Source organism: Bombus fervidus, chromosome 8, assembly GCF_041682495.2.
Source record: "Bombus fervidus isolate BK054 chromosome 8, iyBomFerv1, whole genome shotgun sequence".
Taxonomy (NCBI): Eukaryota; Metazoa; Arthropoda; class Insecta; order Hymenoptera; family Apidae; genus Bombus; species Bombus fervidus.
In genome coordinates, this window is record NC_091524.1 from 9,361,810 (window position 1) to 9,384,525 (window position 22,716).

Here is a 22,716-nt window from a genome sequence, read left to right on the forward strand (position 1 = left end):
TAATCTTGTCAAGGAACACCGTTCTCGTGTAAACAGCACGCGTGCCGTGCGTCGTCGTGCGATAATAGTCGCGATTCTACTACGCGACACTGTTAAACGACCATCTTCAGTTTCCTTCGCGCGAAACCCATCTACCAACTTCTTGCGTACGCACCCCTTTGCATTTGTCATCCCCCCTCCGGTTTTTCACATGTACAGTAGTTTCATATACACTTCATGTATATGCATCGATCAGTAAATTAGTCGTTTACATCGTAATTATTGCGGAATGAATTCTGAGAACCGCAAATGCATCACGAAGTGTTTTTTGGAGAGGTTCACTACGCCAATATTTAATGTTTGCTTATTATAATACGACTAAAATGCCACACTGAATAAATTAATAAATTGCCATATTCTATTAAAATTGTTTTTTTTTTTTTTTTTTTTTAATATGAGTAAGTGTCATATCTTACGCATTCTGTTATCATGAAAAGGTTGGGAAACATTGATTTAGATTATATCGAGGTCGAGATACTGAGAAGAGAAACTAGGGAACTGGGAAATGAAAAAAATAATGAAACTTTGCGTGCAAGTACAGCGAGTCGTCAACAGTAACACCCATTTTTGTTGCTATCATAACCCGATTTTGAACCACCTGCTCGAAGAAGATGCAGGATGTTGAAAAAACGGAAGTGGTGAAATGGACTCCCTGAATTTATACCAAGCCGCTTTACTGAAACTTAAGCGACACTTGCCATATAAAACACATTTCCATTCGTGAAAAGTGATAAAATCAGGAAGAAATGCCGCGAGATTCCAAAGATTCAGCGCGTAAGATCGGTGGATGATCGAGGTGATGGCCTGAACGTCCATAAATCCGGAGCAATCGGGAATATCATGTCCATACGTGACCTCAGTGAGGAAACATACGATCCCTAGAGAGAAGATCGACCGACGATATACCGAGGAGGTGCGCGTCGTGCGAACGTAGCCGAGCTTATCTTGTTATCAGCGTTGATTGGATCACGCGATTACGCTGCTAGCTCGCGTCTACGCGTGGATTAGCGGCCGTGCAACACGACTCGCGTTACTCGCGACGTCTCATTCGAATTTTCTCTACGGTCCGCGACGATTGCAAGGATTCCACGGCGCGTGGACCGTCTCTGTGTATGTATAGCTCGATCTGCGGCGGCGGAAATGTTTGTTCACGCGATATCGCAACGCGCTTATCGCGGTACGCGAATGTTCAACATGTTTGTCGACGCACTCTGGCCCCGATGATAAGTCTGTTGACCGACTGCCTCTCGATATAGGTGAGAACGATGTGTGAATTCGTTTATCGTTGCGTATGTATAGGGCTAATTGTTGGAGAGTTCGTGAACTCTTTCTCTGCAGTAAAATATGTAGTAAGTACACATCGGAGGAAAGAGTGAAATATTTCTTGATATTGCCACTGAGAGATTAAAATCGAGGATCTTTCTGGGAAAGCAGTTCATACGACAAAATCGAATATGTATCGAGCAAATTGTATCGAAAGTTTAATTTTGTAATATCAACTACGTTTGCATGGATAACTATGACGACTTTTAAACGACGTTGCCTTTTTTACTTGCGAAATGAAGACAAATTTCGTAACAATTCAACTCTTTGATTAATATTTTTTTAAGATCTTTTTTCAGAGAGCTTATGAATTATCTTTTTAGTATCGGATATCTACAAAAAAATATGACTTTTCAACTTTTCGTAGGAAATAGATGTTAATAATCACGTTATGCGTGTACAAATCTTTCAGACACTACCCTGCAAAAGGGTTAAAACAGGTGATGTTATTTTTCACTGGTAGAAAAAGGACTTCATTCCTCCCCGCCAATTTATATATGACAAATTACTTATTCCAAATTGATCAAATATCGCGTCTCTGTTGCGTGACACATTGTGTGACAACGCGAATCAAAAGACCCACGTGGTCAGCACGTGTCGCAGGTCAGGGACCGGATCTTTCGGCCTCCATCGAAAGCGGAAACCGTTCGAGGCAATTCGTGCTTATCGATCCTAACGAGAAGTCGACCGCGACGATCGAGATTCTACCGAATCGACAAGAAACTACGAGAGTCCCCTTTCTTTTCTCGATCAACAGGAACTCTGTTCTCATTCGTTTGAAGTAACGAACTCAGGCAACTTGGAATCCTAAACCATGTTTGATAAAAGATAGTTTATCGCGAAACACGAAAACTTCACTTTACAATTTTTAATACGAAATGTAATAAGTTGCATATGTATTTGACACATATTATTCTTCTACGCTTATAACTTCACGTAATAAAGACGTAAATAAAGTAAGTTGGACAACTTGTCTTGTCAGGATATGAAAAGAAATTTTCGTAATCTGAAACGATATATACACAAAAATATATACTTGTATAATTTAAAGAAAAGATAGTTGACCGTAGTGCTAAGAATTTTCCAATTTTCTGTAATCCAGGAAAAAAAAGATATACCGACGAGACAATATTAACCATATTCTTAGAATTTCTTTTCCTAACTACTGTTGAAAAATAAAACTCTGTAACATAAATCGACTGAGAAGAATTTGCAATTATATAAATAAAAAAAAAAAAGAATAAATAAATCCTGAATATACTAAATATCTCTGACCTATGAATAATAGCGCCCGTTCAAAAACTACAGCATATCGTAGTCAACGAATAAAAATACGAGTAACCAAAAAAAAGGAAAAAGAAAAAGGGGACACGATAGAATATCGAGAACGCTCGGCGTCGATACACCGAATTTATGTTTCGCTATAAAATTTTTCAAAGTCCCGGGCATCTCGCGCACTATCCTATAGACACGTTAAGCAAGATCAAACGTATTTTCTCTCGGATCCTATCTCCGTTTCTTTCCCCCTGTCCCGTCCCGATTTTCTAGGAAAGCCTGGTTTTTAAGGGAAATTTGTTTAACCGTTTATAAAAGACGTAGGTGCAAGCACCACCGCGGGGTGTAGTTGGCCGAATCCATGGGGATGGGGCCCTCTCTTCTTGGGCAACCTCTTCGAATGCAAGAAGTCCGGCAGGTAGGCTCGTTAGCGAGCAGGTAGGTAGGTAGAGGCGAGTCAGGGTAGGTGTATAATGCTGACTGTAGTCGGTGTGTCTGTATTCATGTACCGGGTGTTCTGTCAGTTTCTGTCACAATGGAATCTCATCTTGATCCGAGAAGGGAGCTTGGAACCGTGAGGCTGGTGTTTGACTTGGAAATAGTATATGTTTTGTGTAGACAGATCGGTGCACTGGGTCTCGGTTTCCTTTATTTGTTTGTTTTATCGAAATATTCGGAGAGAGTAGAATATTCTGGTCTTGGGTTGCTTTTATATTTATACCGTCGAATAACGGATACGCGATTGCTTTCTACGCTGTCGTATCGCGTGGCATATTATGCCAATATATCGTACTTTATAGTAATTCAATTGCATTGTACGCCCAGGGTTATTGAAATCGAATTTCCTTCGCCACGAAATTAAAATTCTTGAACGTAAGAGAGTCGAATAAGACAGGAATTTCGCAATTTCCTCGAGCGTGTTAGAAAACCCATGGCGAGTCTATTTCGAGCGGATTCCTGGTAAGAACGTGAAATCACGGATCGTCCAGGCTCCCTCTCCCTTCGTTCGGTAACAGGCCGATAGAGGATGACCGCCAATAATCCCGCTTCTCCTCTTACATTACAGCGGAAGTTGGCGTCGCCCTTTTAGGCTATCTATATCCTCGAATATTACGCCGACACCCGGTATACGTTGCAGAGCGTAAGAAATGGGTGGGTTAACTCCGAGAGGAGGCGAAGTAAGAAGAGAAAAGGAAGCAGGCTGAAAGGGCGAGCGAGATTCGTGCGAGCGAACGAACGAGCGGGATAGTGGAGGAGGTAAGGAGAATCGAACAGAGATAGAGAGGCAGGCGTGAAGAGGATGGTAGGAGAGAAAGAGAGAGAGGAGAGAGAACTCGCTTGGGTGCCATGTGCATTGGTGAGCGGATACACACCGTCGCGTCGTAAGGTTCGGAGGGAAGGTATTCGGGCAAGTTCAGGGTGATGCAGCTTCTTTCCTCTCTCCCTTCTTCCCATTCTCCTCCTCTCTTTTTCTCTCGCGTTCGTTCACTCACTAATTCTCTATCGCGCGCATATATTCGCCTCTCGTTCTGGTACACGGTTACTCTAACCCACTCTCAATTTCTGTCCTCCTCCTCTCTTTCTCTTCCTGACTAACCGACTCTTCTGTCAATTTCTGGTCCTCTCTCTCTCGTACTCTCAAGCCCTTTCTCTCTCGTCTCGTTTCCTCTCTTCTCGCGTGTACACGCGTGTGTAACCGTATACAAGCGCATATGTACGCACGTGTATAAAGAGCGTGTGTCTGTATGCGACCCGCGCGAACCCACCTCCTCCTCTGCCCTTTCCGCCTCTCAGCTCCGCGGCCGGTATCAGGGCTGCTCGTTTCGTCTCGTTTCGTTTCGTTTTTCGTCTCTGAGGATAAGCCTACGGTACGCTCGAGGCGATCTAGGCGCCCAACCGCCTACACGCGAACTCGTCAATTACTTCGCACAACGAGACACATCGTTTATGGTTCTCCCCTCGGTCCTTCTCGCTCCCGCCGCCTTTCTCCCTCCCTCTGGTTCACACGTTCGCGCTCTGTCTCACCCTCCTTCTCACGTTCGTTCACGCTTTCTCTCGTTCTGTCGCGCGCGCGACCGGCTTGCATACGATATTTGCAGCGAGGTGCAATCCGGAGGCGGAGGCAGTTTCCAAGTAGCGACAAAGTGTATATCGCGGTGGCGCGCGAGCGCTCTTTTCCAACCACGGAGAACGGCTGTGTCTCCCAACCGGCGGAAAATCGAGACCTCGAGGAAATCGCGAACCCGCTTCGTACCACTTGTGACGTGATTATTCCAGTTTTCTCGCTTTTATTTTCTCTCTTTCCAATGTGATCGTAGATTATTGGGTGTGTTATTATTACGCGCAAATTGCTCCATTAATAGGGCGAAGTATATAGTGTGTCAGACTAGAGTATAGGAAAGCAGTAACGTGGTTAAAAGTCATTGCCATTTATCTGCATGTAGCGTAGCGTGAACAATCAGGCTACGCCTTCTATCAGAGTTCAGCAATAAGGCGGCGAAGAACGAGAGATAAAGTTCTACGCACGCATCGTATAAAGCTTTACGCTATCTTGCTAAAGTAAATATTATTCTTACATGAAAGTAGTCGACTGTGTGAACTGCGTAACGCAAAATCTAATTGTCGAGAATGTGCATTTGTTACTACGATATGAATGTATATTATGCTTCATTTATTTAATCACCTTCATAAATATACGAATTTACGTAAACGTCTAATAAAACCTATAGACATAGACCGTCAGTTCATTAATATTCTTAACTCATGAATTATTATGCAAAGCTGTTTAGCTGATTGAATCACGATTTTCTAATCTCGTCTTACTAAGATTAGCACTGAACAATTTCCTTCTACTACGATCCAAACTTTTATTTCACGATATGCGTACTAGAAATTTTCTGAGCATGTAAATTTAAGAAATTCAGAATCGAAATAATGTAAGGCACCGGATATTTAACAACGGTTCTTGCAACTCTCCAATATTTGTTTTTAGTCGCAACGTCGACGCAGATAACGCGACTCGCGGAATTTCCTCTCGCTCGACGCTCTTTCGTAATTCTTGGACAAGCCCGATGACGATTTTCTCCCACGATAACCGTCCGATTTCGACGACAGCCCGCGCGGCGCGGCGCGTCACGTCGCGCGATAATACACCGTATAAATATACTTAGTCATTGTTATGTCCAACGAGCCGTGCCTGATAATTAGCGGTAGTTAGGCTGTTGCACCGAACGAGCAACGTGCAGCGAGCCAAGCAATCCGACGAATCTGCGTAATCGCTAGTCGAGATAACGCCCGGAAGATTTGTCAAGTCAATGTCCCGCGCATGGAACAGTCACGCGAATCTGAGGAAGCTGCAACGAGTTGATGAAAGTCGTATACAAGATGATTCTCAAAGCAGAGATCTCGAACGAGGAAGCCGTTGATTGAACATTGTTTCAACATCAAAGACGATACTATTGGGTTGGTAACTAGGTGATTGCGGATTTTGCAAATACCACCTGATGGCAAAATCTGCAATCACTTAGTTACCAACCCAATACCTATGTTTTGTACACGTGACTCTATTAAAATCATTCACATGGAACGCTCGGTCGAAGCAATTTTTATAATCTTTAAAATTATATATAATTTGTATAAATTTCTAAAAAACATTTAGATTTCTAAATCTCTATTACATATTACGAATATTATGAATTGATTGTTTTGCTACTGTTTTACTACTCTGATAGTTCTAGTAATTTGCACCGTCAGTCGAAAGTTTATAAAAACAAGTCCGCAAAACTTGGAAAAATGTTTAGTATGAACGCATTATAATAGAAGAATTTTTACTCTGATATTCTTAATGCTAATTTTGGAATGAGTGATGGAATTAAAAGCGATAGGAAACTTTTGGTCGGTAGTGTACAAACAATGCAAGCGAAATGAAATTTTTCATAGGAAATTTCGAGCATTTACATTGAAATAACTGCGAGCAAGAAATAAAATAAAGCATTTAAAAATTCGGCTGGCAGAAATGAATTAAAAATGCAACGTTTCGCGCTGTTTCGATCACGTTGTTATACGACACAAACCCGTCGTGTGAAATGTAATTAAAGAATGACATAAAATTCGGCAGAAATAATACTGATAAAATATCCGTGTATATATTAAAGTAGACATTGCCTGTTGCGTAGAAACGTCGATTTGTAATTTTAATTTCAAAGGAGGACGAAAAAGAAGAAGAGGCGGAGAGAGAATAATAAAAAGCCTCGGAGAATCCTACTACCGAAAAGCAGCCAATCTTCGTATTGATATTGAGATGTTTGCATTAAAATTCCGTGTAACCTGTGTACCGTGCCCGTTTTGTGGTATTTTTATTTGTGTACAATAATTTTCAAGCCATAGTTATCGCATCGATCCGCACACCGCCGAAAGACGCAATTTTAAACGCGTTCGTGCATTTCGAAATTAGCGGAGGATCGGTAGCACGCACCGGCGACGCGTCGAGAATGAGAAAGACGAAGAATAGCTCGAAACGAGAGAGGATGGGAGAAGAAAAAGCACAACATTCTTCTTTACATTTACTGCTATTATACTGATACACATCGTTAGTGTACCTCGAGCCTCGAGCTCACGCGACCTTACAAAATTATAGCCAAAAATTTGGACCTTCCAATTGTTCTTCGTTAAAAGAGAAAAACGAAAGAAAGGAATGAAATAACGAGGAAAAAATTGTAAACAGGTTGTAGTCCTCGTTACACAAACCTAAGTAAATTCAATGGAAGAAACGAGACACGAGTGGCGCATATTTCGAGAAATATCCTTTGATATAAACCAAGACAAGTTCAACGGCCGATCCTTTGTAGAGCAAAACGCGTCTTAACGAGCGTACAAAAATACTCGCAGACCTTCGGCGGAGGAAAGATCGTACGAGTGTACAACGACGTTTAATGAATGGGGAAAAAATATCTGACGCATCACGCACCATTCAGTAGCGTGAACATCCTGTAGGAAAACTAGTTTCAGTGAGCGTAAGAAAAGAAAGCAAAAATGAAAAGGAGAAAGGGAAAATAAAGGAGTAAAAAGGAACGAGAACACGAAAGAAGGAAGGGGTCCAGAGTGAAGTAATTGATGCCAAGATTAATCCCACCTCGGCCTCCTCTAGCCTTCCTCGAAGCACCATAATTAACCACTTAAGCGATTACGACGGATCCCGACGTAATATTTTGCACGTTCCCCCCTACGTTCCACGTCCGTCCATCGCGGGTGCAACGAATTCTGATCCGGCCGCGTTATTTGCACGTAATTGTACGTCACAGAAAGTGATTTTCGTGTCGTGCCACAAGGCTCGCCGCGCGTCGCTACCGTTCAGACAAGATAAATTACAATAATTTAACACTCCACGGATTCGTTTACACTCGTACGCGACCAACTCTCATTTTCTCTCTTTGTTCGTGCATGGATCTTCGACCACTTTGTTAAGGGGAAAATAAACAGGTATAGTTTTTATGACGACAACAAGTACACGAGGTTTAAAACAATTAGGGTTATCTTTTTAAGAATGTGAAATATATAGGTTCGAACGTTAAGGAAGAAAAAGCCCATGTAACCTCTACTTAACGATCGGAAAAGACGTATTTGCTTAACGTTTGATGTATCACGTATTTCATCGAGCGATAAATTCAATCTGTGCTTTTATTGCAACAATTTATACACCGTTCCAAGTAATTAGACTTTATTACTCGGTAGGGCAACCGCGGCGTGTAAATCAGCACGCGATTAAAATATTATTACGTTCTACGAGTAGAGGCACAATCTCTCTTTTTCTTTCCAAAGCAATATCCGATTTGACAGCGAGTAATTTTCGCGAAAACTATCGCCACGTCGATACATCGGGGCAGTTCAAACCGCCGCCACAATAAATTATCTTTCTTCGGTACAACTGCATTCGCCTGGCGTATAACAAACAAACGATTAACAAGATCTACGATAACTCGTCTTAAAGTGACAAGTGACCATCGATAAAGCCGCGATCAATATAATCGCAGTCTCCTTCGATTACCTCTTATCGCGTCAAGATTATCTGAAACCTCGAACGTCTCCCCGTGCAAATTCAATCGAGGGAAAAGGAAAAACTATTTCTTCTAATCATTTGTAATCAACTTGATTTGTCGAGTAATCGAGTTTATAAAAGAATGAAAATTGTACTTGAAAACGTACTTACGAAAATTTAACTTGTACGTACGACTTGGATTTTAGCAGCTTATGCATTTAAAAACTATGAAATGGCAACGACAAATGAAAAAAAAACTCGACAGAATTTTAAACGAAATAAAAATTGTATCTTTTCCTTGTACGAACGATTTAAATTTTGATAGTCGTGATTTCGTAACTATCGAAAGAACACGACGCCCTCTCCAAAAGCAGAAATATTTGAAAAAGAAGAATTTCAAATATTCAACGACGCGCTTCTTCTAAATCCTTTGATCGCATACTCTAGGTGCCTAGGTTGGATATTAGAGGTAAGTCGTCGGAATCACAGTAACTCGTTAAAGTGTTTTGGCAACACGGTGACAGCGTGTACGGCGTCACACGACATCGATTTGTCAGTGACAAAGTCCAGCCGGGGGGAGGACAGTACCAAGAGAGACAGAGAGACAGAGAGACAGAGACAGAGAGAGAGAGAGGATGTGTGTGTGTGTCTATGAGAGAAGAAGAGAGAGAGAGAGATTCCGGCGCGTTTCATTGTATATACCCGTTGCGCTAACGAGTTACAATTTGTTTCAAACCTGTCGCGAGAATAATAGCGTTCCGTAAACTTCGGTCAATTTCCCCCGGCAAATTGGGATTAACTTTGCCCGCGGTTTCTCGCCGAAAACCCTTTTCGCTTTTAACCAACGCCAATTCGATTTCGCTCATCCTCCGGCCCCACCCTTCACCCCTCGTGTTCGCCTGCCGATTACTTTCTGTTCTTGCGATTACTCTTCCCTCTGGCCGTGTGATGTAACGCGAAATTCGAACAACAAAGAGTGGAGAATATTGTACGTGATAATAAAAGAAACATCAAAAAGTAAAATACTAAAAAATTATCTACCCTATATGGTTAAAAGATTCTAAATATCGCTTTGAAACTTGAGAAAATCTTTCTCCATCTTTGTATTTTTCTTTTTTTTTTTTTTTTCACTCGTATTAAAAATATTTAATCATTGTTTCGTAACAATCCGTATCATATTATATTACTTATAAAGTAAAAAACACGTGAAACTTCAAATGTTTCAACATACCGTGAAAAATTAAACGATGCTACATAGGACATTTTGACTAAGGCAAGGCGTACATTATGGTTACATAGAATTATAGACGATGAAAGGTTTCACTATGACGGCACGTGAAAAATTTTATGTACATTTCGATTTATTTATCGTAGCTATAGTCGTCGTGATAGTATCCACCGATAGGAAATGTCAACAATTACACGAGGTTTCAAGATCTGAAGTATTTATTTGCAGTTCAATTTAATCGTATTAATATTTGCTATTCTAGTAGCTTTAAAGCTTGAAATGCGCATAAATTGCGGCTAACATCCTTTGTTTCTAACTTGTGAAAATTTCCTTCATTTATTCTTCCTTAAAATATTATACACAGCTATAGAATCGTAACAGTCAAGAGATAAAATAAGAGTTTCGATTACGAATTTCTAGAGAAACAAATTTCTACAAATCATCGACAGTGTATCAAAACTAAACCTACCGAGAGTTTCGATAATTATTCTGGACGAGCGAAAATTACGAAGTAGAGGATCGAGAGACGACAAAGTTTCAAGCGTGTCGGAACGTTTCTCCCGAGAGTTTCAAACCAAAGGGGAACAAAAGAGAGCGTTGTGTCTGAAATTGGTCGATAAATGGCTTCGAAATTTTCAGTGTGCGATACGAAGCGAAAGCACACGATGTTTATTGCCGTTTCCGCGAACCCGAACGTCATCTTACTTGAAAGCAGCGGAAAGAAAACAGTATCGTATGCCCTTGTAAAAACAGCAACAGAACCGCGGGCTCGAGTTACTCTTTCTCGGAAACGATCGACCTCCGACAAAAAAAACCGAACGTTATCACACGAAACTCTTACGTTTGGGTAATTCGCAAGGTACAAGAATGAGTTCGCAAACACAACGCAACTCTCTGCCATAAAAACTATGAATGAAAGGACGACGCGCAAGGTTAGGATACATCGACGGATAAAGAAACTTGAGAAACTGACTCGCGAGATTCATTCATGCGTTTCGACGCGCGTGTCATGTATATAATTCGGAACATCCATCCAAGAAACTACATATTTTATTCTCTTTATGGATAAAGTCACGTCCGTTTAATCTGTCGGCTGAATTCTTTTCTTAACGTTGCGCTCTTCCTTTTGTGTGTACCAAATATTTTCAGATTACTGTCGAAGTGTAACGCGATACATGTACGTATATCATAAGAAATTAATGCTGCTTTGAAAGAGCATAAATTATGAACAAAGTATTATTAATCTCTCCAACACTTCGTTCCAAAATGTTTACTATTTTTTATATTTGCACAGACTGCGAAAACCCTATATTCGTCGAGTTTGATTTTTTATGTATCTCTCTGTTGTTATTACTACTCTACTATTCATGACAATAAACGATAATCGATATAAAATTTATGAAACTTCAACGCTTATGTCTTTGTACGGATTTTCGTTGTTTATTGAAAAATCCCGTCAGTTTGGGATGTCGCGAAATTTCTCGCGTCGAACGCGTGCAGATGATGCGTGCGTGCGCGTTGTTTCCGCTGGGAGCGCGCCAAAACGGAAATGAGAAATACGCGCGCGTTTTCGTTTTTAGTCAACCGGTTACAATAAACGATAATACGTAGCAGGCTCGTTAATCTCGTTCAACGATCGGAACACGACTAGATTGTTAATCGCCTAGCTAGAGTTTAGAGAAACGGCGCGGCAAGAATGCTTCTCCGACAATTTCAGCCGTCTGTTACGGCGGCGGGACCAGACTAAAGGCGTCTAAATTATCATTAGGACGTAAAAGCGATTTGCCACAAGTAGATTACGTTACCAGATCGTAAGATAACCACCTACAATGACGTTAATTTATATGAATCAGGGCCCTGCCCCTGCGACACGCATAAAATATCATAACGCGTTATCAGATTTCATAGGCGAGTGAAACTGGGCGCGATAAACGTCCGACGGGACGAATAACGTCCGACGACATTCGACCGTGTCGTATTGTCGATCAATCTTCCTTTGTTTCTAATTCGTTCTTCGTGACTTCGTGACAATTCTCCATTTTTGTACATGCAACATGTGTACGCGACGATTTGATAGATTAAATTACATGTTAAATTGTACGGCGTTATGTGTACGTATATAATATAGCGAATGTATTCATCCAGTAAATTTCATTCATTTACAGTTCAACGTATACATATACTAATTTAAAGTAAATTATAGCATTTACAATGAGATTTAAACGTTTGTTAGTGGAAACAGAATATATAGATTTATTAGAAATAATAGTCACTTTATATTTGCCAACTTCTGCCTCTGTTTCACATTGACTAAATTTTCTTAACCAAATTGACGACTCGATGAAATCGCGAGTAAAAGTCAATGCGCATATTCTCTAGACTTTTCTCTCACCGTGACATGTGCGCTTTGTAATCTCCTACTTCTCTAACAACGAGTAACCGCGTTTATCCTAAACTTCGCTCGTTAAAAGTTACACGGAAAACGCTTAGTCACGGTACAATTTAAAAAGTTATCATAGCGTTCTTGTATCACGATCCGGTATCTCGTATCGCTGAATATTTATCTGATACTAGCGCGAGACAATTGTAACGGAAGGGGAAGATGATCGTCGTAGTTCCTTAGAGTAGACAGACAACAAGAAAGAAAGATACAATAAATAAGACTCACCGAAAACGGGGCTGAGGTCGGATCTCGCTGACGTCTTGCCCGTCGTCGCGTAACTTCCACCGGCGAGCGAGCCCTTTTCCTGTAAACACACGCATGCACTTAATGGCGACGTCCTTATGCTGTCACGATCGAGTGGGTGGATCAAAGAAGAAGATACGTTGTACACGACGATCAAAGAGAAAGAGAGAGAGAGGGGAGGAGGGAAGAACGACACGTTGTGTTATGCACAGGTAAAACTTTATCGTAACGACAACACGATATTTGTTGTACGATAAAGTAGAAGAAAAAAAAGAGGGAGAATTTTTGAATCTCATCGACACGCACCTCAGACTCCGTGAGGTCGATGAGGGAACTTTTCTCCTCCGTGAGGTTCTCGGAGGACCTCTTCTCGTCCTCGCCCTCATCCTTGAAGACCTTGACCTCGTCTTCGCTGCCGAGATCGTCGCCGCCGCCGCTGCTGCTCACGTGCGGCATTATTGCTGGCCGAGCGACGGCCACCGTCTTTCCTGTCTTCGTCGTTCGGCGACTTAACACAAGAGGTGTGTCCGCCTCGAGTAGCGGACCAAGGAGAGGTTAGGCAGCCGATACGGCCGACGCGGGAATTTCGAAAGCCGGTCCTCGACGTGCCGGCTGCGAATCGTTCAACACACGACGTTCAGAATAGCACACTAAGCGACGAGCGAATAACTAGCGGAAACAAAACTCGACGAGAAGACGGTGGTCCGAGAGAGGAGAAGACGACGCACAGCGACTGGCAGATTCTTCTCTCTTCTCAACAAGGCTGCTACAATCCGTCGGAACGGCGCTGCGCTGCCTCTCTTTCTATCACGGACTGCGTGCTCCTCTGTCACGCGCGCACGAGACTACGCGACGAAAGAACGCCACCGACGCGACAGACACTTCCTCCCTTCGGTACTTCTCTGTGTCACTAGTGCCGCACAACAACGAACAATACGATACGAATGACGCAAGGACGACAGCACAGAGCACACAGAGAACGGTTCACCGTCACCGTCACCTTAGCCTCCACCACCGTCGCCACCGTCGTCGACGGAGGAGGTTAGGCTTCTATATATTTGAACGCACACTTTTCTTTTCTTTTGCTTGATTTTTGCTTTCCTTTTTTTCCCCCTTCGACGTGAGGGGCACAAAACGAGAACGTAGCACCGTAAGTATAAAAAAAAAAGAACGCCGCGGTGATACGAGATCGGAACACGACTAAAAACGCACCACCAGTCAAAACACAAAGACGCGAGGATACGATAGTAATCTCGATGAAACGAATATCACCGATGATGATCGACGAGACACGCAAAAGAGAGAGAGAAAGAGATGTATATCACCGTGAACGACAAACGCGGGCCGGCAACGAGCCGAAGGTTTAACGGCCGACGCGCGTTTACTCGCGTATTAACCGAAACGTAATCTCGGCGAAGATACGAGGACCGCGTAGGAAGGCCGGCGCACACAAGGGAGGAGAGAAGGAGGTGCGATATACACACGGCCGGTGGAAACGAGGGGACAAGGAAGAGGTAACGATGGAACGTGTGTGATGTAGGTTGAGTTGTGTGTTGAGTGGTCCCTGGACCCCGTGGTGTGTATCGTATTTAGCGCGCGCGCTGCCAGCAACTTTCCGTGCGTTGTCGTCGTGTACGTATACGTGTTGTAGGTTTTTCCTCTCTTTTTCTTTCGTTTATTGCGTGCACCAGGCGCATAGTCCGCGCGCCACGTATCCGCACGATGGTGGCCACGATGCTTTAGCGAGCGCGCGATCCTGCTGCTGCTCTTGCTTCGATTCCGTATGCAGGTAAGTACGAAGAACACGCGCGACGACGAGTACGGCACCACGACGACGGTGACGACGTTGCTGCTGTTCTTGCTGTTGTTGTTGACGGTGCACGCGCCGGACGGCCATCGTGCCCGTGGTTAGGTCCCGAGGTGCGTGTTTGCGTATCTCGCCCCGACTCCGATGGCTCGATGTGCTCTGCCTGGATGCTCGGTGCCGACTGCCGGTCACAGTGAGCTCGGGCGGGCGGCTCTCCCACGCGACGACCAATCACGACGCCGGATTCACCGCCGCGGCTTCCCTCACCGACGCGCCACCTCACCCCCACCCTCACCCCCCGCGAGGCCACGACCGGCCAGTCATGGCAGGCAAGGCGGCGAACCGACTCCACCCGAACTCATCCGAATTTGCCCGAACTTCTAGTACCGTCTTCGTCGTGGTCGTCGTCGTCTTCGTGATCGTCGTCTTCGTGATCGTCGTCGTCGTCGCCGTCGCTGTCGTCGCCGCCGCCACCATCGTCGCTGCTACCGCCACCGCCACCGCCACCGCCACCGCCACCGCCACCACCGCCGCCGCCACGGCTGTTGCTGCCACCGCCACCACCACCACCACCGCTGCTGCTGCTGCTGCTCCCACCGCCAGTGCCACCACCGCCACCACCGCTACCGTAACTCCTGCGTGCCGTTTTCGTCGTGCGAGAGGACCAGCTACGATCCTCCTATCTCCCCACCTACTACACGCAAAGACTTATATTCTAACAAACAATAAGCAAAACGTTTATCTTCTATTAAGTTCCACTTATGGCCGTCCGATTTGTCGTCCAGCTTTTTTCTCCTATTCGTACTATGCCATTTCTTTTCACCGACGGGTATTTTGCGGTTGTTTTTTAGTGGACATACGATCCGTTGGTTTCCTCTTCTATTTAATTATTAAGGTTTTATTATCGACTATGTAGACACGAATTCCGATCGTATCTACGAAGAATTTCTTGTTGCTTAATTAATCTGGAAGAAAAAGAAACGCACATTGATATGCCGCATGAGCCAGTACTACCAACTTTGGAAACTGTAATTTATTATAATTGAAGACGAACATAAGCGAGTTTCCGATACCGTCGATGGTGAATGACTTTACGCGAGGTGCAAATTCTCCTATGTTATTCGTTCTACCTAGAAATCTTTCCTCCGGTCGTGGAAACTCGTTTGTGAATTTTTCTCCGATCCCGGTTGTGCGTTTCAAAGTCAACCCTATAAATTATGCGTCCTGTTAAAGTAACCTTTTTATTCTGTTCGGTGACGCCTCTTTCTCCTTTCTTTCTCTTTCGAGGCGAGCGTGGAATTTCAAGAAACGATTCCACGCGTAATGTCGTTTTTCGTGAAAATAAAAGTGTGGCGTAAAAGCAGTCGCGAAATACGTCCAGTTCTGTTACAACCGTTAAGGCAGGTGCACGTTTGATTTCTTTACAGCCGCGGGTGAACGACAATTTATGGTAATGTATGCGCTGGCCACTGTCCTATCCGATTTCCGTATTTAATTAAAATCTGAACGAATACACGGGTCCCCTTATTAGCCGCTAACAAAGCTGATTTTCGTGTCATCTCTAGGAATGACAAAGGGAACGAGTCACGTGAGTGCGTGTGATCGTTTGCGTACGATCCGCTGTCATTCGCCTTATATCGAAATAAGCGAGATAAATTTCAGACAGATCGGATGACGTGTCCTCGGTTTAATCACCTGGACGAACAATACAACACATTATATTCCGTTGAAATAACGCGTTCGTTCGATCGTACTTCATTATTTGCACGCAAACATTATACCCGTATTAATAACCTCAAATGTCAGAATCACTGCACGTACCTTTGTTAAGAAACCTTCGCGTTAATTATTCCTGGGACAACCAACACGACTCGCGTTCACGTGTGCCTGGATTAACGTTTTTGTAAATTTTCTGCCGGCTACATAAATCTTATCGATAAATTGCAATTATCTTGCCTGCACGAAACTCTTCGGTACTTTCAGGTATATCGCATGAATCACGTTCCGTGCCATATATTCTTGGAAAGTTATGAACTAATTTAGAGAAAAAAGGTAGAAAAATGGAGAAAGTGACATTGAAGAAAAGGGGAAGGAAAGAAGACTTACTAAACTTCGAATATCCAGAATGTTCCTCGATGCGAAGAAATTACAGCCTTTCTTTGAAAGTCATTGTTTCCTGCATTTCCCGCCAATTTTGGTAGCACAGCGATCGTACAAGTATTTGATTGGTTGGTTAACAATGTTGTAAGTACTACATATCTGTTGGCGTGATCTGTAACGTTTTGAAAGCTATTTATCAATATTCTCGTCGAAATAATGAATTGTGTTTGAAAAATATATACGACGATAAATTTATCGCATTACCATATATGTTGGATTACTGATGAGGGTGACAGGTATGGTATCAAACATACATTCATTAAAATCCTATTTAATTATCGTTTCAATTGAAATATAATGAGGAATCTGCATGCTATCATAAATGTAATTATTTGTAAAATGTAATTGCATAAATTGCGTTTGTTGTTCGTAAAATTATTCGTGACTGTAGTCACTTGAGAATTATTGAGGATAGCACGAAAATTTAAGCAAATAGGATAAAGATTGAATGGATAACAAAAAATCCTGAATTATACAATAACTAAAAAGCTACTATTTGAAATATGTTACATATTTTAAGGTATAAATTTAATAAATATGCTTACCTACAACTTAGAACATTCGATGATCCTGCTAAGAAACGATCAACGTGCCATGACAATTTCGTACGTTACAATTTTGAAAATCTAAAATGGTATTGCAGAGACATCTATGCTCAGATCGATATCTAATGAAATCTTCGCTAGGTTACGTCGATAACACTATTTCTCTACTATACCGACCTTTAACAATGCGTATCCGTAATTTAGAGCTAAACTGATATAACTCAAGCCACCGACGAGGTACACTTTTTTTGTTATTTTTCAACAGAGCACAATTATGGTAATTATCACATACACATTTCTGTAATATCCTAATCCGGCTACTATCATTTTCAATAATTAAAGGTATGCGAATAGCAGTCAAGTAAAGATAAAAAATAACAAAACTTCTCACTGAGTGTTATATATTTAGACATAAGTAGAAACGTAATTAATACCTCTCTTTTTTCTAGTGATTCCAAAGTTCCAATAGAGGTTATACGCCATACTTCTACCTATTATTTGATTAAATCTGGGTAAGTTTTCACGTAATATTCATCTTCTAAATATCTTTTTGCAATTAAGCAAAATTATCATAAATTAAAGATATTTCCGTAGGATAACACAATAAATAAATAAATATATATCATAGAGTTTATCGATATTGTAATAAAAACATAAGAAAAAGATACACATATATATTTCTTCACAGGTTAGTAATCTTCCTCAGCCCCGTTCGTGCATTACAAGGTACTGAAAACTTTCTCATGGCGGACGGATAATAAGGTACCCTTAATTGCAGCAACACTTCCTCCAACAGCGCCTTTAATTCCACGTTATCGTCCCCGTTGTTATTTTCACGCCTGTTGGGAAAATACCGTTTTCTTTAAGCAGGCTTCAACTTTGGGTCGTTATGGATGAAATTATTAATTAAAGCGTAAAATGATGGTGATCGACCGAACTTTTACTCGTTCGTCGCACGACAAGTTGCCCACCTTTCGGTGTCGCGCGAGTTTCCCAAGGCGAGCAGAAACAACGCCTCCCTCAGCCTCGCTGGCACGCCGAGGGATGATTCATGGAAATAACGTTCGTGATAACAGAACGTAATTTTTGTGGGAATGCCTCGCCTCGAGTCTAGCAGCCCGGCTAACCGAGGATGTAGCCAATTGCGGCGAAAGATTCGTTGTGATGTCAGCACTAGTCTTTCCAAATGAGCCACAAACTCGGCCTGCTTCAGCAATTGGCGAATGTGTCCCTGAATTCACGCAATATTCATTCTTATACGGCTAGTTGCACACTTTAATTAATTTAATTAACTTCTAATTAAATTGGATATTCAATTAGAAACGAAGACTACAGGGAAAGATCATGATGACCTATATTTTCCTCCCTTGGTAGCACAGTTTAAAATTTAATTCGCTGTCTGCCACTAATATATTAGTAGAACTGTCTTTTTAATGGACTTTGGAATTAAATGTACGATTCTATCACTTTCCTAAATAGTTCAAAGATATGGGATGTTTATGTAAATTCATATTTCTTTGAGCATTACTAAAGGAATCGAGGCTGAATAGTTTATTTTATTTACCAGATATTATAACATATACTTTAAATTGCATCATCTACGTATTTTTGCAACTATGTAAACATCCGCAATTTACTCATAACATTGATGGTACTATATATATTCTATTTAAGAAATACTCAGTGAATATATGATTTATTTTCAAAAGACACGTATCTTTGAACCTGATAGGTTATTTTCTATTTCAACTATGATATATCGAAGTACTTCCCTTTAGTTTTTCAAGAAGCGTAAAAATTATAAAATCAACGAAAGTAAGCTTATTATATTTGTCCCATTTGATTTTCAGATATAATCAGTGACCGTCAATATACTAGTGATTCATTGCTATTTTCGATATTACTATGGAATTATTCATCCAGCATTCCGCAATACCAAGGAAACGTTTACGTAATGAATATCGAAGGTAGGTGAGTAAGAGTATCGACGGACCGTACCTCCTTCTCGAGGCCTTGGATGTCATTGACCGCGAGGCCGATCATCAGGTTCATCAGGACGATACTAGCGAGCATGACGAAAGCGAGGAACACGACCCTGCTCGTGGCTGGTAGGAAGGAACTCCCATTCTTCTCGTCCGAGAACAGAGCCCCGTACTCGTACTCACCCATCATCATTACCACGGTCTTCACGACGGCCCTCCAGGAATTGCGAAACTGGTCGTTCCCGTGGAACAAAACGGCGAAGCTGAACGCGAATCCGACAATCAGGCAGACGAACGCTAGGAGAACCTGAAAGGAAATAAAAAGCCCCAGATGCACGTTGTTATAATCGCGAAGTAGAGAGGGTGGTAGGGCTGCGCGAAGTAGGGGTAGGCAAGTGGGTCCTGATGGGAGCCATATCACCGACCAGACATTTAGAACCTTGCTTCTTCCTTCTTCCCCCTTTGGCTTTTCATTTCTAACGATATTCGCCGAAGGGAAGAGCCTCGTCGCTCTCTTGTACCTTTCGTTTCGGCTAAATGCAGGATCTTTCGCCATACAGACGGAATTAAAAAAAAAAAAAAAAAAAAAGAAAAGGAGAAAGAGGAAGCAAAGGAAAAAGATACAAGAAAAAAAGCCTCCCCCGACACATTAAATCAGGGTTAACGTTGCTCCTGTTGAAACGACTCTCTTCGGTGAAAAACGGTGTTCTTGCGGTGTCGGACGTAGCTGCTTTTTATTCGCGCCCGTTTAACCGCGACTCGACGCGCTTTAACGAGGAAAATTGGGAGTTCTTCCTTCAACGGGGGATTCCTCGTTACTTTTTCCTTTCCCCAAGTTCGATTCTGACGAGCGAATAGGGCGAGGAACAGGCGATTATTACACAGCGCACCGGGAATCAAACGCATGTCGGTTGATTACGTCTACTACTGACCTTCAGAATATTCTTCAGCACCGTGGAGAACATGAGCGCGTAATATCCGCACATTGGAAGACGGCCGATTAACAGCATCATTTGCATCCAGGCAAGCAGGATTGCCAGGCTGATGGAATGCAACATCCATTGAGAGGGTTGTCGAGCACCGTGTAATTCCTTTTCCCCTGATGAAGCCGTAATCTCGCTTCTATAAGCGCTACCCATTGAAATCGTCAGAGATATCGCCGCGCAGGCGAACGATAGCCACGTTTCGTACTGTCTCAGATAATGTCTAAAATATATAGGTTTTCGGAGTAATTGTAAGAATAAATAAAGTGAAGATGCTGATGAAAAGACGCGACAGATATACAAGATGGACAAGGTGAACATTATTTTTATTATATCAAATTGTATGGGTACCTTGCGAATCTACGTTTCAAATGAAATGATAAGTTTTACAGGTTTGACGATTTTCTGATCATATTAACTGTTGTTGGTTCTCGCGAGTGTCCCGATACTTACGAACAAAGATGTGGGTACGTATCTGATGTTTATAGGACGTTAAAATTCCAAGAGAAATAACGAAGGAACAAACTTAATTTTATTTTTATTCTAGACGAACCTAGGTACCATCAGCACCTGAACGACATTGTGAAGGAAGAGGACGCAAGAACAGGAAGAGAGAATCCTCCGCAACAGGGTGCAATCAGTCTCGTATTGCAATATCGTTATGGAATAACCAGACAGGGAAAAGACCAGTAGGGCGTGGACGAAGACGAGACTAAAGAAGAATACTCTCAACTTGGACCACTTCAACCAGAGGAACGTTTCCACCAGCGGATGTTGTAGTATCGTCAATTGTTCCACGTTCGAGGCTGCTGCAATAAGGGACGTAACTACTCCCATTTGCAGCTCTTCTTTTGGCGCTAGCACGTTGAAGTCAATGGTGATCTTGAACAGAAAACAATAAAATACAGAAAACAGTAAAAGGGAGGAACGACATCTTTAGAACGAGTAAATCACGCTGTTTCTATTACCTGGGAATTTTCCACAGAACTTTCAACCGAACTCATTTTAACGCGGGAAGACAGAATATCGTTTAGAAATAAGACTGGTGTTGGTATGTGAGCAAATATGGCATCGATGACAGTAAGTCCGGTGTTCGTTTCTGCGCCTAAATTGCCACCGTGATCGATTAGTATTCGAACGCACTCTTGATGACCTTGGTAAGCTGCTCTATGCAATGGTGTTCGATTGATCTGGATATCAAAGAAAGGAAATGGGGCAATTAAGTGATTATTATGTTAAATTTAGCAGATATATAGAAGGTTAAATAAAGACTCACGTTATCTCGAATGTCGATATTACAAGAAGGTATGTTCTCTAGAAGGATCGAAAGCGCCTCTGGGTTACCCGTGCTGGCAGCGAGATGAAGAGGAGTACTTCCTGTTCCTTTGCATCGATAAAGAGGCCACGCACCACCGTTCAGTAACCTTTTCGTCGCCGAACAACTTCCTAGTAAGGTCGCAGTATGCAATACGGTAGTACCTGTAAGTTTATAAAAAGGACTAATTAGGAACAAACACAACACAGGAGAGACTAGTACACGGTACGCGATAAATGAAATTAAATCAGCTTAATAATTTTCATTATTGACGAGTTCTATATAATACCTGTATTAGGATCGATGACGTTAATCGAAGCTTTCGCTGCCACGAGGATCTCGACGATATCATTAAATTTGGAAATTTCGTTGCAATTTTCTTTTGCGACTGCGGTCCCTGCTAGTAACAATGGTGTGATTCCACGTTCGTCTTTCACGTTCACGTCAGCACCAGCTTCCACCAGGATCTTGACTACCGCAGCGTGATTGTTCTTCACAGCTTGGTGCATGGGTGTCCTTCCCCAACACTCTGGTGTAGGTAACTAAAATTCCAATCGATTAGTACTTTCATTTGGAAGATGATGAATAAGCTAGAAATATTTATAAAAATTTATATTTTCACGAACACAAGTAAAGAAACAGAACCTACGCGAAGATTTGCTTCACTTATTAGATAATATAATACTACAAGTATTATATCTTGGATATTTAAATATTTCTGTTTATTACTTGTACTCCGTACATTTTTTAAACTCCTAAAATATTTCATGAACATTGCAGTCTACCGCTAAATGTATCCAAAAAGCTTTAAAATTGCTAATGAGTAGCACAGAAATTAAATTTTATTTAATTCACGGTACTTACGTTTCGACCAATAAAACACAGGTTCGAAGGTGAACGAGTATTCTTGTAACAAGAATCAACTCCGACTCTATTTTCCGTGAAAGCTCCATGTTCCAACAACCAATTCACCACTTCGCAGTTTCCATGATGCGCCGCGTGAAAAAGCGCACATCTGCCAATTTTGTCCGTGGCATTGATATCAGCTCCATTTTCATACAACAGTTGCAATAATTCAATATTCCCTTGCCAAGCAGCCAACTGAACGATAGTCACGCGCAGTACTCCAACAGGCTGTAAGAATTTTTTATCGAATCTCGTGGTGCAGATCTCTATTGCCGTTCCCACATCGCCGTTTTCAATAGAGGTGATCAATTTTAATTGATCGTTATCATACGAATTCATTTCGGTTGATAATCTCTCTTATACACCCTGTTCTATGACCTATGTTTCAATTTCGCGTGCTTGCTTTTCACTGACGTCGAATCAACAACGTTGC

General features: G+C 42.1%; 2 protein-coding genes and 2 long non-coding RNA genes across 9 annotated transcripts in view; 1 reads left to right on the forward strand and 3 right to left on the reverse strand.

Annotated features, from left to right (window-relative positions):
* Window positions 1-14,880, reverse strand: part of LOC139989876 (protein pangolin, isoforms A/H/I/S) — a 283,984-nt gene extending 269,104 nt beyond the window's left edge. The window contains exons 1-2 of the mRNA XM_072008557.1: window positions 12,892-14,880; window positions 12,568-12,646 (exon numbers count right to left, since the gene is read on the reverse strand). Coding sequence (XP_071864658.1) covers window positions 12,568-12,646; window positions 12,892-13,041 — 229 coding nt within the window. The 5' untranslated portion in view covers window positions 13,042-14,880. The remainder of the gene's footprint in view (window positions 1-12,567; window positions 12,647-12,891) is intronic.
* A 78-nt stretch (window positions 14,881-14,958) lies between these two features.
* On the reverse strand, window positions 14,959-16,427 carry LOC139989891 (uncharacterized). Its single transcript, XR_011800440.1, has 3 exons — window positions 16,214-16,427; window positions 15,447-15,600; window positions 14,959-15,357 (listed from the first exon to the last, which is right to left on the reverse strand). It is a non-coding gene; the product is annotated as an uncharacterized lncRNA (long non-coding RNA).
* A 633-nt stretch (window positions 16,428-17,060) lies between these two features.
* LOC139989886 (uncharacterized) lies at window positions 17,061-22,159 on the forward strand. 4 transcript variants are annotated; one of them, XR_011800431.1, is made up of 5 exons: window positions 17,066-17,439; window positions 17,547-17,609; window positions 18,948-19,068; window positions 19,144-20,529; window positions 20,610-22,159. It is a non-coding gene; the product is annotated as an uncharacterized lncRNA (long non-coding RNA). The 4 variants fall into 4 exon arrangements; XR_011800430.1 differs by having other exon boundaries at window positions 17,068-17,439; window positions 18,948-19,064; XR_011800432.1 differs by having other exon boundaries at window positions 17,061-17,334; window positions 18,948-20,529.
* Window positions 17,723-22,716, reverse strand: LOC139989877 (transient receptor potential channel pyrexia). Of its 3 annotated transcripts, none has more exons than XM_072008558.1 (9): window positions 22,242-22,716; window positions 21,667-21,919; window positions 21,339-21,541; window positions 21,031-21,252; window positions 20,616-20,944; window positions 20,012-20,285; window positions 19,096-19,386; window positions 18,069-18,328; window positions 17,723-17,936 (listed from the first exon to the last, which is right to left on the reverse strand). In XM_072008558.1, exons 1-9 carry the CDS (start codon window positions 22,620-22,622, stop codon window positions 17,780-17,782), a joined length of 2,370 nt encoding a protein of 789 aa, XP_071864659.1. In that variant the 5' UTR covers window positions 22,623-22,716; the 3' UTR covers window positions 17,723-17,779. The 3 variants fall into 3 exon arrangements, with proteins under 3 accessions (XP_071864659.1, XP_071864660.1, XP_071864661.1); XM_072008559.1 differs by having other exon boundaries at window positions 17,723-17,974; XM_072008560.1 differs by lacking the exon at window positions 17,723-17,936 and having other exon boundaries at window positions 18,128-18,270; window positions 19,087-19,386; window positions 22,242-22,715.

Bases quoted from the DNA above. Each gene is read 5' to 3' on its own strand.
- LOC139989877 (XM_072008558.1), bottom strand. From the start codon at position 22,622: ATGAATTCGTATGATAACGATCAATTAAAATTGATCACCTCTATTGAA. The intron at 21,542-21,666 runs GTATTATATAGA...ATAAACTTACAG, and splicing joins CGTCATCGATCCTAATACAG to GTACTACCGTATTGCATACT. The intron at 20,286-20,615 runs GTTCGTCTAGAA...TATATATTTTAG, and splicing joins CAGGTGCTGATGGTACCTAG to ACATTATCTGAGACAGTACG.